The sequence below is a fragment of the Rhineura floridana genome, chromosome 4, assembly GCF_030035675.1.
Source record: "Rhineura floridana isolate rRhiFlo1 chromosome 4, rRhiFlo1.hap2, whole genome shotgun sequence".
Classification (NCBI taxonomy): domain Eukaryota; kingdom Metazoa; phylum Chordata; class Lepidosauria; order Squamata; family Rhineuridae; genus Rhineura; species Rhineura floridana.
Genome location: NC_084483.1, coordinates 50,996,591 through 51,012,770, shown reverse-complemented (window position 1 = coordinate 51,012,770; position 16,180 = coordinate 50,996,591). Strand labels below are relative to the sequence as shown.

Here is a 16,180-nt window from a genome sequence, read left to right as displayed (position 1 = left end):
CCTTGCTGCCTTTAAGGAAATTGGAGCCTAAGGCATTTAACACCAAGCTGACTGTTTCCAAAAAAATGGCATGTAGTCAATTGGCCTTTAAGGAGAAATGTTAGTAACAATGTACCTTGGATACAATGCAGTGTGTTATGGACACTTACCTGTTCTCAAATCTTCAGAAGTGCCAATTATTTTGTAGTGTGTCTGATGTTGAGTTACAGTTCAAGTCTTAACTGTTGCAGGATCACAAAAGTGACTGATATTCTGTCTGGCTTTACTACATTCATTGATAAATCAGTTCTAGTCAGTTTCATTTTAAAGATAATCCCAAGTCTGTTTACAATAGTAAAAATGCACTAATAAAGTACTACAACATATCCCTGAAACAGCAAAACATCATCATTGCAGTACTGGAATTGTTAAAAACTGGCATCAAGGGATGCCTGGGTAAAGAGGTATGTATTTAATAAACAATTTGAACACATTAGGATTGGTGCCTGCTTTATTGCAGACGGGAGCTCATTTCATGACACTTACAGGCCTGCCTCTGTGCTGGTCTCAGATGGAGTTCTGTAGGTAATTGCAGGGCCTTAAGGGTACCATTCTGTTACATAATGATGCGTTAACCACCCCCTGGATTAACCCACATAACCCTCAGCTAGCTTGAATGAGCCATGATAAACAAGGGCCAAACAGCATGGAGTTGAGTGGACTGCTGCAAGTGTCTGCCCATTTCTTCAGGCCGCAAAAGCTGAAACTGGTCCTGTGAAACCAGGTAAGACAGCGTATTGGACAGTGCACCTAGATCTGTCATAATAGTAGAACTTGAGTTAGGGTGAGCAGTTTTTATCCTTGGAATGCTTAGCAGGCTTCCACCATCCTGCTACTGGGTAGATGCCAATAAACCCCACTAGGATGGCCACTTGATTCAATGAAGTCAGCAAAGTAAGGTGCCTTTGCTGCCTTCATGACCACACAAAATACTTGTGCACAGTGCATGTTCGGTGAGCCCCAGTGAATCTTTGGTGAGTCTTAACAGCATTTGACCTCCAGTAATCAAATGACCTGTCTCACTGGCTAGAGCTTCCCAGAAAATTGGGGGACAATTATGGCTCCACAGCGTTGGAGAGGGCATTCGGGAGGAATCTTGTCCATGGCCTGTTGTGCATTGCTATTCCATAGCAAGATTAGAGCCTCATGAGCTCTAGCTGCTAGAAAATCCCCTGGAGCGTTCAGGAATCCACTGGATTCTGCAAGTCTCTGGGAGCAGATCACCTTAGTAGGTCTCCCACCCCTGCAGGGAAGAATTAAAGACCAAACTTGATTAGGTAGTGGCCTTGCCATGATAATAGGGATTATTTTGAAACTCCCCCCTCCATACCTAGACTACCCCTTTCACACCCTGAGGCAAAGATTGTGTCAAGGGAATGCAAACAGCCCCATGTTTGTTGTGGAAGCCATGAGTTTCATAGAATAATTCTGGGTTTTTCCAATACCATACTAGACGCCACCTCAGTCCGTGAAGTTGCAGGGCAGCAGAATGGGTCGTTTACCAACAGGATCACCAATCTCAATGGCCCAAAGCCGGGTAGAAGGCAAAGAGGGTTTCTGGTGAGTGACACAGTAACTTGATAGACTATAAGCATTCCTCCCTGGCCCTTCAGCCTATGATGGTGCTGCACTAAGTACCCTGATGGACATGGCTGGATCAGATCAGCCAGTTAGCCTAGGTAATACACAGCAGGCCAGCTCTCTCACCTGCAATTAAGTCACAGATTAATGCGGTCTTATTATGAACTGCAAAATCATGCCAGAAGACTGATACTCAACCAGATATTTAAAAGATGGAGGGACAATAGATGAGATGGTCTACACATTTATTTTACCTTGTGATCATCCTATCTCCTCCAAGTTGTGATTAGGAGTGCCTCTAGTGTTATCCCTTCTGCCTTCCTTGCCCAAGCACATCACAAAGCCCTCCATTCACCTTACATAATCCCCAGCACCAATACACAGCCCACTAACCACCACTGCACTCACCCACCAGTTCCCAAACATAGAAACAGAAAGCTGCCTTATACCAAGTCAGACCATTGGTCTATCTCAAAAATGGAATACTCAGTTCTTTTAAAATGAGTGGCATTTAATTTGGTGAGAATATCCTTAGTCTCATGTTCACAATGAAGGGTCTCTAGGCCTGTGACTGGTTGCTCCAAGTATTTTACAAATGTGTCTTAAGTTATATATATTTGGTAATATCCGCTGATGGCTGTCTGCTGACAGAAGGGAATGTACCAGCGGAACTGGGAGACAGGCTATTTTCAGCAAACACCCCCTCCCCCCTTCAATATCCTGCCCCCTAAAAATCTACTCCAGAGGGTCCCCCAACCCTCTAGAACAGATTTAGAGAGGGGGCTTGAAGCACTGGAGGGGGAGATTGTCATTCCACTAACTGATTCCTTTCTGTCAGTGGACAGTCACCACTAGATATCACCCACTGGTTTTTACTTAGACCAAAAAGGTATGGTCAAACTGCTTTTGATCTCAACTGTTAAAATATATGAGTGGGTATATTTACCCACAGAGTAAATTCATATTTTTAAAGGAATTTGTCACTATGACCTGCTTTAGACCTAAATTTTGCTTTTGCTATCTCTATAAAATCACTAAAAGGAACTCTGTTTGGCAACACCGAGAAGCTGATCCACATACTATTTTCTCTTGCATCATAATCACCAAGGTATCTGAAGCCAGTAACTTAAAATATTTTTCTATAGAACCTAATGAGGAATACACTTAAACAAAATTTGATAACTAAAGCACTTGATAAGACATTATATACCCAGAGTGTTGTCATTTAACAAAATTAGCATATAAAAGTGCTGCTTCTATCAGTCTACCAGTTGAAAGACAATGGTCATTGGGCACATATGGTAAAAATCATACATATACAGAATTAGCACACTCTAGCTTATAAGAGTAATTTGAAAAAACTAGACAGACAATAAGGAGTTTAAAATACTTTTAAAAAATACAAAATCCCCACTTGTATTTTGTGGCAACATTTCCAGATTTATTATGGATATTAATGCGATCAGTGTGCATAGTGATTATGAGGACTTAACATCCTGAATTTTCCCTAATGGCAATAGGTAGGTCTTTATGCACATGAAAGAAGAGCGTCGAGAGAGTGCACTAGTGTTGTGACCTTTGCTGCATGCTTATAGTGCATGTTGTATGGAATCTTGTGTTGTAAATATTGCACCCCTGCCAAGTTAACCAGTCCCCTATTTCTAGATCCAAAATTCCTGTGAGTGGAGTCCTGCTCATGGAAGAGGACAAGAGGCAATTTCACCAATATTCTCTGCATTCCCTCTGGAGAATCCCTCTCACTTCCATGGCCATAACGGGTGAAGCAACTAGTGACTATGAACTGATAGATCCAACTTGATGTCTCTGAGCAGGTGGAATAATAGTGGGAGTGCAACTAGTACCTAGTTTAGTAAAGTGCTTCTCACACTTTACCTGGGTTTAGCAGTTAAGAGATCTATAGATATGGAGTATATAATCTAAACAAATAAAAAGGGCTACTGAAGTGTTTACAGTGTAGAGCACAACCTTTTTTATTTATGAACCTTCAGCAAGAAAAAAAGTGCACATTGTTTTCTTCACATCTGTTGTAGCAATCATCCTGCCACACACTCCGCTCCAATGCGCAGGTTCATTCACTCAATTGGGGGTGGGGAGGGTGAGGAAGGGAAGTGCGCTACATAATGATTTTGTACACAATGGTTGGCACGGAAGCTTCCTAGAGAACTGAAAGGGCAAAAGAGGTATCGAGGAGCTTCTGGAATTGAGTGGAAGATATGTTAGAAGTATTAAAATATTGAACTGTTAATTGTATTGGAGCACACCAGATACAGCTTATGTAAAAGTTAATCCTTGGGACATAAAATGTCTACATTTTAATGCTAATATCAAATACAGCTACAGCTACCTATTAGTTTAAATATATCCAGCACTGTAATATTCCCCATACAGAGTAAATAGATACCCCTCTTGGTGGGAACAAAAGCAATGGAATAAAAACTGCTGGATGTTCACATGGTTCTATGGTCCTATAGCTGCTTAATCCTGTAGTTGCCACAGATTAAGTGCTTCACATGAGCCCACTTTTTAATTGGTAATCTTATCACTGATGGAAGCAGGAACACTTTTTACCCAGGGTAAAGTTAGGGGCATATGCTGGGGGGTAAAGAAAGGCCGGGGAAGGAACTGGCAATCCCACCACATATATACGGTCTGCCTTGTAAATGTTGCAAGACGTCACCCTAAGAGTCGGAAACAACTCACACTATAAGTGCGGGGACACCTTTACCTTTAAAGTTAGGGGATTTTCCCAGGATTCTCCCCTTCCAGCTATGCTTCTGTGCTCTGAATGCCAAGGATTGCTTTAAGGACTACATAGACATGCACAGTTCTCTGTAGTTGCTTTTTCAAATTCCAGGGTAGCAGCATTTCTTTGATTTTCTTTGCTTTATGGAAACATTCATTCTTTCAATAGTTTTCCACAGCTTTTAATCTTTTCCATTGTTGCAAAACTGTCTTGCAGCAGATTTCTGATGCTCAAATAGCATGATGGATTTTTCAGAGTTTTCTATATTTCTAAGCAGAGTCTCTAGTCGCCTTTTGATTTTCTTCTGATCTTCTATAGCACATCCAATTACAACGGACTGAAATTTTTGATTATTGGGTCCAGGTGGTACCTCAGATGTACATGCACCATAGAGTGACATTAAGCGGCTCTTGGAGTCTTCCAAATCATCCAGGAGTTTATTGACTATTTCATCAATCATATGTGTGGCATGCAATAGGGACTCTTGCTGCTGGGGATTTCGGATGGTTTCTACTGAGACCTCCACTGTGAGGGTTCTACCCATCAGGCGTTTGGCAGTTAGATTGAGTTCTTCTCTTTCACCTGCATTTTGAAAGTAAAACATTTTAGTTTTAAAGCTTTATATTACACCAAATTACTGTACTAAATTGAAAAGTAAAGGTAAACTAATAGTATAGCATCTCCTACTGTATGACATAGAAAATGGGAGTCCAATAATGCTTGAAGTGACTCTTGGGAGAGATTTTGACTTGACCAGTATTAGCAGCTCTCCATACAAGATAATGAGTGGAGATGTGTTTCATCTGTCAGGCAAAAGGGCCCGAACATCCTGTGGTGTGTGTAACAAGAATATGAAATTATTATTATTATGGATAGTATCCAATTGTCCCTCCACTGACAGACAGCATCTGTGAGCATACAGGTGATGAAAGCAACTTTGGGTGATTTTCTTTCTCTCCTTACAACCCCCCTCGTCCCTCGCATATGCTTGCGAGATCCCCCAACACTTGGGAGCAAATGGGGGGGGGAGACAGGGAGAAAGGGAAATTGCCAAAAATTGCCTCCCTCCATCAATTGGCTACTACCCTATCTTTTTTCATTGGCCCAAAGTAAGTGACAGATTCAAGAACTGCTAGGCTTTCACCTTCACTAATGTTCCTCATATCTTGGCTGTTTTGTACACTGTGGATCATTTCCAGAAGAGTTTCCTTTTCTTGCTCCATCGAAGATGCTGTATCACGCAAAGCTTCAACCCTGAGAGGGGGAAAAACAAATAGGAAGAGAGATCATTAAAATCATTACTTGTACAGACAATTTCTAGTGAACAACTGAAAATATTATTCATTTATCATAGCAGTACTGATTGATTTTACATTTAAAGTAGATAACTAAATTCCTTGTGGCGCCCAGACTTTTTCCTAATAAGCAAATAAGGTTGGAGAGAGGCCCACTGGTATTGAGAAAATTGCATGGTTAAAAGATTAACCGCCTGCTTTCCCAGCACTGCAGTCCTGCTACAACTCTGTGGGTTTCTGCTACTGCTATTTGCCAAAATAGAAATTTGGATGTCCTAATAATGGATCCTGGTTGGATCTAGTTCCACCTCTAGTGGGAGAGAGGGCTTTGGCTGGGTTGTGCAATGAGAAGGGCATGCATGCAAAAACAGTAGCATTCAGTCACCATCTCATTCCTCTCCACGCCTTGTATTTGCAAAACAGTGGGGGAGGGGGGGAGAGAAGAGGGAGAGGGCAGTATTCCAAATAAATTAAACAAAAATAAAAATGTCAACAACCAAAGGAATACAAAGAAACTGGAACTATTCATTGTGGAAATTGCTACTTTGACCATTTTCAAGATTACACCCGCACACAACACAGACAAAAATTGTGTTTCTGCAGGAAGATTTAAAAAACATTTTCTCTAGAGAAAGAAGTAAACTCATGAACTCACCTAGAATAAGGGGATAAGCCTGTTCCCTACTCCTGAAATATTTAATGGGTCCCTGCTTCTATACAATGCGTGACGAGACCTTCAAGTGTAAAATCAATAGTCTTTGGTGCAGTTTTTAAAAATAGACAGTAATGCTTAACACCGTTTTCATTCACACATCTTGTTAAAAATCCCTGTAAAAATTTCATAGTCAACCGCATCGGCAGGACAAGTGGGCATAAAAGGATGGTTTTCTGCTTCCACAGGAGGAGCAAACAATATTGTGGGATCCAAGGATTGCCTTACTCTCAATTTATGATGAGGAAACACAGGCCCTCCATCATAAACATTTGCTCACCTGTATTATGATGGCCTTTGCCAGATTTTGGAGGAACCAATATGCTGATTTAATGGACATTTGGCTTCAGGAGCTTTGGGACCTTGCCCTCATTGAAAAATTAACTGATGCTCTTCAGGAAAGCAGGACACATAAAAAGACACACAACTTTATTCAATTGGGAATGTATGAGGCAAACTGGAGAACATGGATGAAGGGCACAAACAACACACGGTGAACTATGGAAGGATACTTTTATTTGATAGGGGTACATGATAGAGCTATTTGCTTTGAAATGATAGTCCATTCGAAGGGAGGGGGAGGGGGTGTTGGGGTACTGTATAATTATTCATTTTCTTTTTCAATTCCCTTTCTTGTTTTTCTGTTCTAAAAACTCAGTAAAAACTTTTTTTTTCAAGAAGAAAGCAATGGAAAAGACTTAAGACCCTTTAAGGCTTTGTTCTGTGCTTGAGCTGTACCTCTTCAAACTGTAGGTTGGTGTTCACATCAGAGAATGCTATTTATTATAAAAAAATTATATTCACTAATAGGCAAAAAACCTTGTGGTTTAAGAACGTACCTATAGCCCACAGCTATTTCTATCAAACTTCAAAAAGCAGGGAAATTGGGCAGCTATAGTGAATGCACCAGAGGAGCAGCAGACCTGACCTCCTCTCTGAGATATTGGACTGCCCTACAAATTGGTCAAAATGCAAACACCATTTGGGTTGGTCTTTCACAGTCCAATCCACTTGCAGTGTAGCTTGGAAGAATTTGGTAGCATGTGCCTCTGAGCATATGGTGAGTGGTGGCAATACCTGCCATCTCCAAAGATGGAGAATTTTATTTTTGTATGTTTGTTGGTGTTCTTCTTTCTTTACTTGTTTCCTGTGTTACTAATGTTTCTACAGAGAATCTAACCTAGAAAAATTTATTTCCCTCATTATTCATCCTAGACATCTGTGTCAAATTTATTTTTATTAATTTCAATGCCTTTTTATTGGTCAATGTCATATGATGGTGCAGGCAGCCTTTTGTATTTCAAATTGTTGGTTATGTTCTATTTCTATTTTGAGTGCATTAACAGTTCAATCTGAAATTGCAGTTTGATGTAAAATCAGACTGATTACAGTATGTTGCTACTTAAGCAATGACTCTAGCTGTTGGAAAAAAGAGGATGCATGTTTTCAGCCTGCTATGTTTAAACCACTTCATTTAAGGCAAGGTGGGCACGGTCAATTAAAAACATAGAGCACACCTAGATTTTTGCTAGAATATATTTCACCTACCACTGTTTTATCTTGTGCAAACTGAGACACTCCTGAGGTCCACTGGAGACTATTCTGCAGAAGTCAGTGCTATTATTCCACAGTTATGTTTGGAGGTTTTTTAGTGTAAATTTTGCAAAGTGTTGCTGTACTTCACATATTCACAGAAATAGAAACAAAAGAAAATGATTTCCTATAGGAAACTTCACTAAAATTGCAAACGAAATCAGACATATTCAAAGTGACCAACTATATCAACTGTCTTAATAATGTTGCTTCCTCCCTGCTAAAACAAGATCAGCACAGCACATGTCTTCTTTCTATTCTTTGGGCTGGTTGCAGGTGTTGCCACCACTCACCATCTGCTCAGAGGCTCGTTACCAAATCCTTCCAAGCTACACAGGAAGTGGATTGGACTATGAAAGACCAACCCAAATGGTGTTTGCATTTTGACCAATTTGTAGGGCAGTACAATATCTCAGAGTGGAGGTCAGGTCTCCTGCTCCCCTGGTCCATTCACTATAGCTGCCCAACTTCCCTACTTTTGATAGAAATATCTGTTGGCTATAGGTACATTTTTAAACCGCAAGATTTTTTGCCTATTAGTGAATTTCCCTGCTTGTTAATCCAGGAGGTAAGAAATGGGATCCTGTGCAAGCTTGCTGAGAATGGATTGATCATTTGCATGCTTACTGAGTTCAGTGGGATTTACTCCCCTGAAATCCTGCTTAGGATAGGTGAAACTGACAACAGGGGATGGGGAGAGGAGGAGGAGGAAGAGGAGGAGGGAAGAGAGGAAAGGCAAAGGGGAGGACTGGGATGGGAGCAGGCAGACAGGGAGGGGAGGAGAAGGACAGGTTTGATCATTTGCATGTTTATTGAGTTCAGTCCGATTTACTCCCATGCAATCAGGCTTAGGATAGGTAAAAGTGACCGGAGGGAGGGCTGGAGTGGGCAGGGGAGGAGGAGGAAGGAAGAGGGGGGAGGAGGAAAGGAGAGGGGAAGGAGGGGAAAAGCAGGTCTGATCACTTGCATGCTTATTGAATTCAATGGGATGTACTCTTATGCAACATGGTTAGGATAGGAAAACCTGAACATGGGGGAGGGGGAAGGGGAAGCAGCGTATTAAAGGGGGGTAAAGGAAGGAGGAGGGGAGGGCAGGTTTGATCATTTGCATGCTTATAGAGTTTAATGGTATTTACTTCCATGCAATCATGCTTAAGATAGGTAAAACTGACCATGGGGAGAAGGAAGGGGAGGGGGAGAAGGAGGAAGGAGGGGATTGGAAGGGGATGGGGAGGGAGGGGCAAAGGAAGGGGGAGGGAAGGGGCAAGAGAGAGGGGATAGGAGGGAGAAGGGTGGGTGGGTCTGATCTAGGGTTGCTAGGCTCAGAGCCTGAGAATGATTTTGTATCTTTAAAAGAAGAGAAAATTCAGCCAAGTACAGGTTTTCTTGCAACATTGTAATGGGAAAAACCACAAGGTGAAATTCTCCCTTCCCCCTACACAACTGGGGCCTGGCAACCCTAGTTTGATCATGTGCATACTTTTTGAGTTCATTGGGATTTATTTCTGTGCAATCATGTTTGAAAATGGAAATGGACTGCCTTCAAGTCGACCGAACTTATGGCAACCCTTTGAATAGGGTTTTCATGGTAAATGGTATTCAGAGGTGGTTTTACCATTGCCTTCCTCTGAGGCTGAGATGCAGTGACTGGCCCAAGGTCACCCAGTCAGCTTCATGGCTGTGTGGGGATTCGAACCCTGGTCTCCCAGGTCCAGTCCAACACTGACCCGGCGGACAGGCGGGGAAGGGGAGGGGAGGAGATTGGGTGGGTGGGCACTGGTCAGAAGGGAAGCCCCTTTCCTTTCCAAAATTTTAACTGTTTGATATACTGTTTTATCTTGTACGTTGCCCAGAGTGGCTGGACAACCAGCCAGATGGGCGACTAACAAATTTAATAATAAATAAATAAATAAATAAAAATAAAAGGAAAACATTGTGAACAGTATCATTGCTTTTCAGCGTTTCCCCCACCTTTTTATTCTACAGCAGGCACATGTAGCCTCTCACCCAAATTTAAACTAAAGCTGTCCCTGGCCACATCCACACCAGGCCTTTATTTCACTTTGGACAGTCATGGCTTCTCTCAAAGAATCCTGGGAAGTGTAGTTAGTGAAGGGGGCTGAGAGTTGCTAGGAGATGCCCTGTTCCCCTCACAGACCTTCAATCAGAGTGGCTGACTGTTAAAACATTCTCTCAGTGGAATAGGAGTCTCCTCTCAGCACCCTTCACAAACTACACTTCCCAGGATTCTCTGAGGGAAGCCATGACTGTCTCAACTGAAATCAAAGTCTGATGTGGGTGTGGCCCCCTGATTAGCCAAGCCCAGCAACTGTGATGCTTTTAGAACACTGACAGTTGGTTCTTTCTGAGCATGCCCCACATTATCACAGGGCCCAGCCAAAATTTCTTGAATTAATTAAAAACCAGCCAGGCATTTTTTTTAACTTTTAACTGCAGAAGATGAAGGTCAGAGTATGGGGCAAGGTCAGTATTAGGATTACAGGTACTCTGTGAACATTGGTGATTTTTAATGAATCTCAACAGATTATGAAAACTCTGAGAAAGAAGTCCAAAAGGGCTCTGCGTTTTTTTCTCTCTTTTTAGACTTTGAACTCTCTGTTCTCTCTGACTGTTTTGTATATCACCATGAAAATGGAGAGGGGGGTTAAGCAAGAGTTTCTGAGTTCAGGACTATAAGTTTTGTAAGGTTTTGTTTTGAAATGAGCTTATGGGAAGCATCAGAATGGCAAGGGGGTATTTTCAATTTAACATTGCAGAATGTGAAAAATCCACGCTGGCTATAGTATACAGCCACTCTCATGGCTGTATAATACAGAAAATTAGCATGTTGAAGAGAAAGCTAGGCTAGAACTCTTCTCTCAGACATCTAGCTTTCTGTGTGTAGGGCTTGTTTTGTAAGGAGTATTTCATCAAGTGTGCAGCCATCTGCAGTCTGAAGTGCTGTAGCCCTGCCACTGATTTACCATTTCAGTAAGCACTACATCTTGTACACTAGCTGAACTCTCACAGCCAAACTGTTTATCTCAACACAGTCCAATCCCAGTAAACCCTCCCTTCTTTTTCTAAGCTCACTGGCTTCCTTTTTTGGAGTTGGAATATATGTGGGAATGGCAGTAGTAGCAATTTCAGTTTTAGCAGGATATGAAGGAGACCACTTTAACACTTTAATGGAAGATCATTTTCTATTCTACTTAGCAATAACTTAGTGTTTGTCTTTTATTATTATTATTATGGACTGCCTTCAAGTCGATTCTGACTTATGGGCGACCCTATGAATAGGTAAGCGGTATTCAGAGGGGGTTTACCATAGCCTTCCTCTGAGGCTAAGAGGCAGTGACTGGCCCAAGGTCACCCAGTGAGCTGTGTGGGGATTCGAACCCTGGTCTCCCAGGTCATAGTACAACACCTTAACCACTACACCACACTGGCTCTAGCATTTGTCTTATTCAACTGCATATAGCTTTTCAGCTTTTTTAAAAAACTGTCTGCTCCCTATGCCTTTAGTGGTAAGCTAATGGTGCAGAAACTAAGCATGCAAACGCTTTCCCTTCACTTTATCTTCATCACAACAACAGCTTCATCTGCTAAATTATTGCAGGTCAGGCTGTTGTAAAAACACAAAGGCAGGGCCAGGAAAATAGCCCAGCCTTAATCATGCTCCCTGGTTTGTTCCCAGATTTTATCTTGTAGTGTCTATTTTTGAAATGTGTCCTGTGAGTTTCTTCAAATTCTAAGACTCTACTTCTCACCTCCTCTGGATGCAAAATACACACCTCAACCTGAACGTTAACAGTCAGACAACTTAACTGTGTGGTTTAAGCTCTAGGCAACGACGAAGGGTTGATCTTTGGTACAATTCTGGTAAAATGATTTGCCTGTGGTAAGAAAGTAGAGCTGCAATGATGTTCTTCATGTTAATTTAAGCTGCATATTCCTAACAAATTAAACTGAAATACTAATCATATTTAGCAGGGAGCAAATTCCACTGAACTCAGTGGGATTTGTTTCTGAATAAACATGCTTAAAATCCTTACGCCAAGCCTTGCCAACAAAAAAGGTGCTCAGCCTCCATATGGCTTCTGGAATGACAGCTGGAACTCCCAGGTCCCTCCCAGTTTGGAACTATATATAGGCCTTTCCCACCGCAGCACCTGTGTACGTCACTCATAAAGTTGGACCATCTTGCAGCTGCAAATTTCTTCCTCATTCTTGCATAGATAGAGGAAAAGTGTGAGGTGGCCACTACCAGCTAATGCACCAACATCCAGCATTGGAACGACGCATGCTCCTTACTCAATTACTGAAGCATCAAACAATTGCTTACATGTATGAAAAAGCCATCCCAAAATAAACGTGTATGTAGCAATCTGTAATCAACACAGATAGAAAATTCTCACCCAAAAGCTTTGTAATATGAAAAACTCTCCTGGCCAAAAAAAGGCTACTGTGTTACTTTCATTAATATGTAGCATTTATAAGGCACTAGTCAGAAAACAGCTACCTGGAGCAGCTAACATATATTTCAAATAATAAAATGACATTAAAATAATCACCAATCATATCTGTAAAAACCCATAAAACAGGAAAAGCACAGAATGATAGAAGTTAGACTAAACTAAAACAAGGCAGGAAGCACAGAAGAAAACACCCTGGGCAACTTAAAAGGTTTTTATCTGTGGCCAAAATGACATCGCCCTCAGCACCACTGAGCTTCCTTGGGGACAGCACTCCAGAGTTGGGGTGCCACAACTGAAAAGGCCCTATCACAGGCCACCATCAGCCTCACTTCTGCAAAAAGAGGGACCCTGAGCAAGGACTCAAAGGGAGATCTGAATCACAAGGGAAGTCTTTATGGGAGAAGCCAGTCCCCAAGGAACCCCGGTCCCAAGAAATGGGTTGGATGCAGTTTGTGACATGCAGTTCTGTACAGCTGGTTTCATTTAATAATATTTTGTACTAACTGCCAATCAGACACACAGACAGTGAGTGCATTGTAGTAAGTTTGCAGTAATATGTTATCACCTCTGTCCCCTTTGACATATGTTTCCAACAGCCCAATTGCTTCTGTAGACACATAACTAACAAACTCCCACTTCCCTAGAAGTTCTTCATGCATCAGAGGAGCATCTCATCAGACATTGAGAGGCCTCAATTCAAACTTCAACTCAGCTAACAATTCCTAATGAAACATTTAAGCAAATCCAATCAATCTCCATTTCCTCTCTGTATTTTAAAGTTCTAACATCAACATCCTGACCAACGACCAGGATGGGGGTAATGGACCCACCTCCCCATCTACTGATTTATCCTATTTAAGAAGTTTTTTAAATGATGACATCCATTTAAAGAAAAACGGCCTGTTTTAACAGTTGGAAAACTCTAGCTCTTCTTACATATACCTGGGTGGTGACAGGTGTCTCCCCCAAAGTGGCAATCTCGGAGGTTACTGATTCATAGGGTAGCCACAAGTCATAATCGACTTGAGGGCACATAATAACAAGTGAATTTCTCTTTTTAATCCGAGAAGTAAGAAATGGAATCCTGTGCAAGTTTGCTGAGAATGGATTGATCATTTGCATGCTTATTGAGTTCAGTGGGATTTACTCCCCTGCAATCATGCTTGGGATAGGTGAAACTGACCACAGGGGATGGGGAGGGGGGGAGGAGGAGGGAGGGGAGGAAGGGCAGAGGGGAGGAGAGAGATGAGAACAGGCAGGAGGGGGAGGGGAAGAGAATGGCAGGTTTGATCATTTGCACATTTATTGAGTTCAGTGGTATTTACTCCTGTGCAATCATGCTTTAGGATAGGTAAAACTGACCAGGGGGAGGGAGGGGGGCTGGAATGGGCAGGGGAGGAGGAAGAAGGAAAAAGAGAGGGGAGAAGGAAGGCAGAGAAGCGGGGAAGGAGGGGAAAGGCAGGTCTGATCATTTGCATGCTTACTGAGTTCGATGGCATTTACTCCCATGCAATCATACTTAGGATAGGTAAAACTGGCCATGGGGAGGGGGAGAGGGAGGGAGGGGATTGGGAGGGAAGGAGGGAGAGGGAGGGGACTGGAAGGGGATTGGGATGGGGAGGGAAGGGGCGCAAGGGGAAGGGGATAGGAGGGAGGAGAAAGGAGGGAGGGTTTGATCATTTGCGTACTTTCTGAGTTCAATGGGATTTATTTCTGTGCAAATGTTTAGGATAGGTGAAACTGACCTGGGGGAGGGGCAGGGCAGGGCAAGGAGGTGATTGGGTGGATTGGCACTGGGCAGAGAGGAAGCCGCTTTCCTTTTGAAAAGGAAAACATTGTGAACAGTATCATTGCTTTTCAGCGTTTCCCTCACCTTTTTATTCTACAGCAGGCACATGTAGCCTCCCCCCCAAATTTAAACCAAAACTGTCCCTGGCCACATCCACACCAGACTTTTATTTCACTTTAGACAGTCATGGCTTTCCCCAAAGAATCCTGGGAAGTGTAGTTAGTTAAAGGTGCTGAGAGTTGCTAGGTGACGCCCTGTTTTGCTCACAGAGCTTCAATCAGAGCGGCTGACTGTTAGACCACTCTAGCCACTGGAGCACTGTCAGGGGAATAGGAGTCTCCTCTTAGCACGCTTCACAAACTACACTTCTCAGGATTCTTTGGGGGAAGCCTGTCTGTCTAAAGTGAAATAAAGGTCTGGCTTGGGTGTGGCCCCCTGATTAGGCAAGCCCAGCAGCTGTGAGTCTGGCTTTTAAAACTGACAGTTGGTTCTTACTGAGCATGCCCGACATTATCCCTGAGTTCAATGTAAAATTTCTTAAATTAATTAAAAATCAGCCAGGCATTTTTTCAACTTTTAAACTGCAGAAGATGAAATTCAGAGTATGGGGCAAGGTCAGTAATAGGATTACACGTACTCAGTGAACATGGCTGATTTTTAATTAATTTCAACAAATTATAAGAACTCTGACAGAAAAAAGTCCAAAAGGGCTCTGGGGTTTTCTCTCTCTTTTTACACTTTGAACTCTTGATTCTCTCTGACTGTTTTGTGTATTGCCATTTAGAGGATCTGGCTGGTCTATTACCGAAATAAAAATTATTCATTCATTCATTTAGAGGATTGTTAAGCAAGCGTTTTCTGAGTTCAGTACTATATGTTTTGTAAGGGTTTGTTTTGAAATAAGCTAATGGGGAGCATCAGAAAGACTTGAGGGGTATTTTCAATTTAACATTGCAGAATGCAAAAAACCCACTCTGACTATAGCACAGAGCCCCTCTCGTGGCAGTATAATGCTGTTTCTTAATGCCTGGGAACTATAACAGCCCATTCCAGGAAAGCAGCTATATTTTGTCTCCCTCCTCATCCTAAAAACCACCACAGCCTTTCAATAGACTATATTCTCCGCTATTCCTTTTCGACAGACGCCCCGAAGCTACCCCAAATGCCATTGTCTCCCTTCCTCCCTGGCCAAACCTGCAGGTTACCTCCGCTCCAACTGGTCGAGGCACTCGAGCAGGCGGCTGGAGCGGTCCGCCATGGAGGTAGAGCGAAAGAAGCGGCCTCGGAGCTGACCCCCGCCCGCTTGCTGGCCTGCGTCGCCGGCGCTGCTTTTGGCGTTGCTTATCTTAGCCTGGGCCATGGCGGGCCGCGCAACAAAGAGGGACAAGTCGCCGCTACCGCTGCCACCGGGCGCTAGTTCTGCCGCTTGCCTACAGTCACCGCAGGCAGCGGCTTCAGCGCCAGCGGCCCTCCACGACTCACGTCCGACTCGCCGCCAAAGAAGGAAACGAGCTGTCCCCGCCCAAAGCGGCAAAGTCGTTCCCTCCAATCGCCCTTGCACCGGTAGCGGTGCATTGCGGTACAAGAAAAGTGAAGCTTGCTCACGTCTTCGTGGAAGAAGCTCTGCAGTCCACCCGTCCCCCGACCGAAGACGTGTGACAGGGTTACGACTCGAGAAAAGCGCTCCGCGAATGTTCAGAGGCACTTTAGTTTTCCAGAATCAATCACAATCAGTGCCGCCACGGAACTGTAAACAAGGACTGGAACTGGGGTTCACAGGTCATGCTCTGGTTTAGTATGTCCTGACTTGGAAGCTCTACTCTACACAAGCCTAGCGTGGGAAGGTAACTAGAAGTGAGGAAAAGCCACGTCACGAGTGTCCGGAGGGGGCACTCTAATCTCCATTCATACTCGACATATTATGCAGCC

The 16,180-nt window shown here is 43.0% G+C and overlaps 1 protein-coding gene across 1 annotated transcript; it reads right to left on the bottom strand.

Moving 5' to 3' along the window:
- Positions 1–3,586: 3,586 nt before the first annotated feature.
- BAG2 (BAG cochaperone 2) lies at positions 3,587–15,831 on the bottom strand. The gene is made up of 3 exons (XM_061626251.1): positions 15,457–15,831; positions 5,529–5,638; positions 3,587–4,966 (listed from the first exon to the last, which is right to left on the bottom strand). Exons 1-3 carry the CDS (start codon positions 15,609–15,611, stop codon positions 4,566–4,568), a joined length of 666 nt encoding a protein of 221 aa, XP_061482235.1. The 5' UTR covers positions 15,612–15,831; the 3' UTR covers positions 3,587–4,565.
- Between the last annotated feature and the right edge of the window lie 349 nt (positions 15,832–16,180).

What these genes read in the sequence shown, in the direction of transcription:
- BAG2 (XM_061626251.1), bottom strand. Translation starts at nt 15,611, where the DNA reads ATGGCCCAGGCTAAGATAAGCAACGCCAAAAGCAGCGCCGGCGACGCA. An exon ending in CTCGACCAGTTGGAGCGGAG is followed by an intron (nt 5,639 to 15,456) that starts GTAACCTGCAGG and finishes TCCCCCTCTCAG; the next exon opens with GGTTGAAGCTTTGCGTGATA. An exon ending in TATGAGGAACATTAGTGAAG is followed by an intron (nt 4,967 to 5,528) that starts GTGAAAGCCTAG and finishes TTCAAAATGCAG; the next exon opens with GTGAAAGAGAAGAACTCAAT.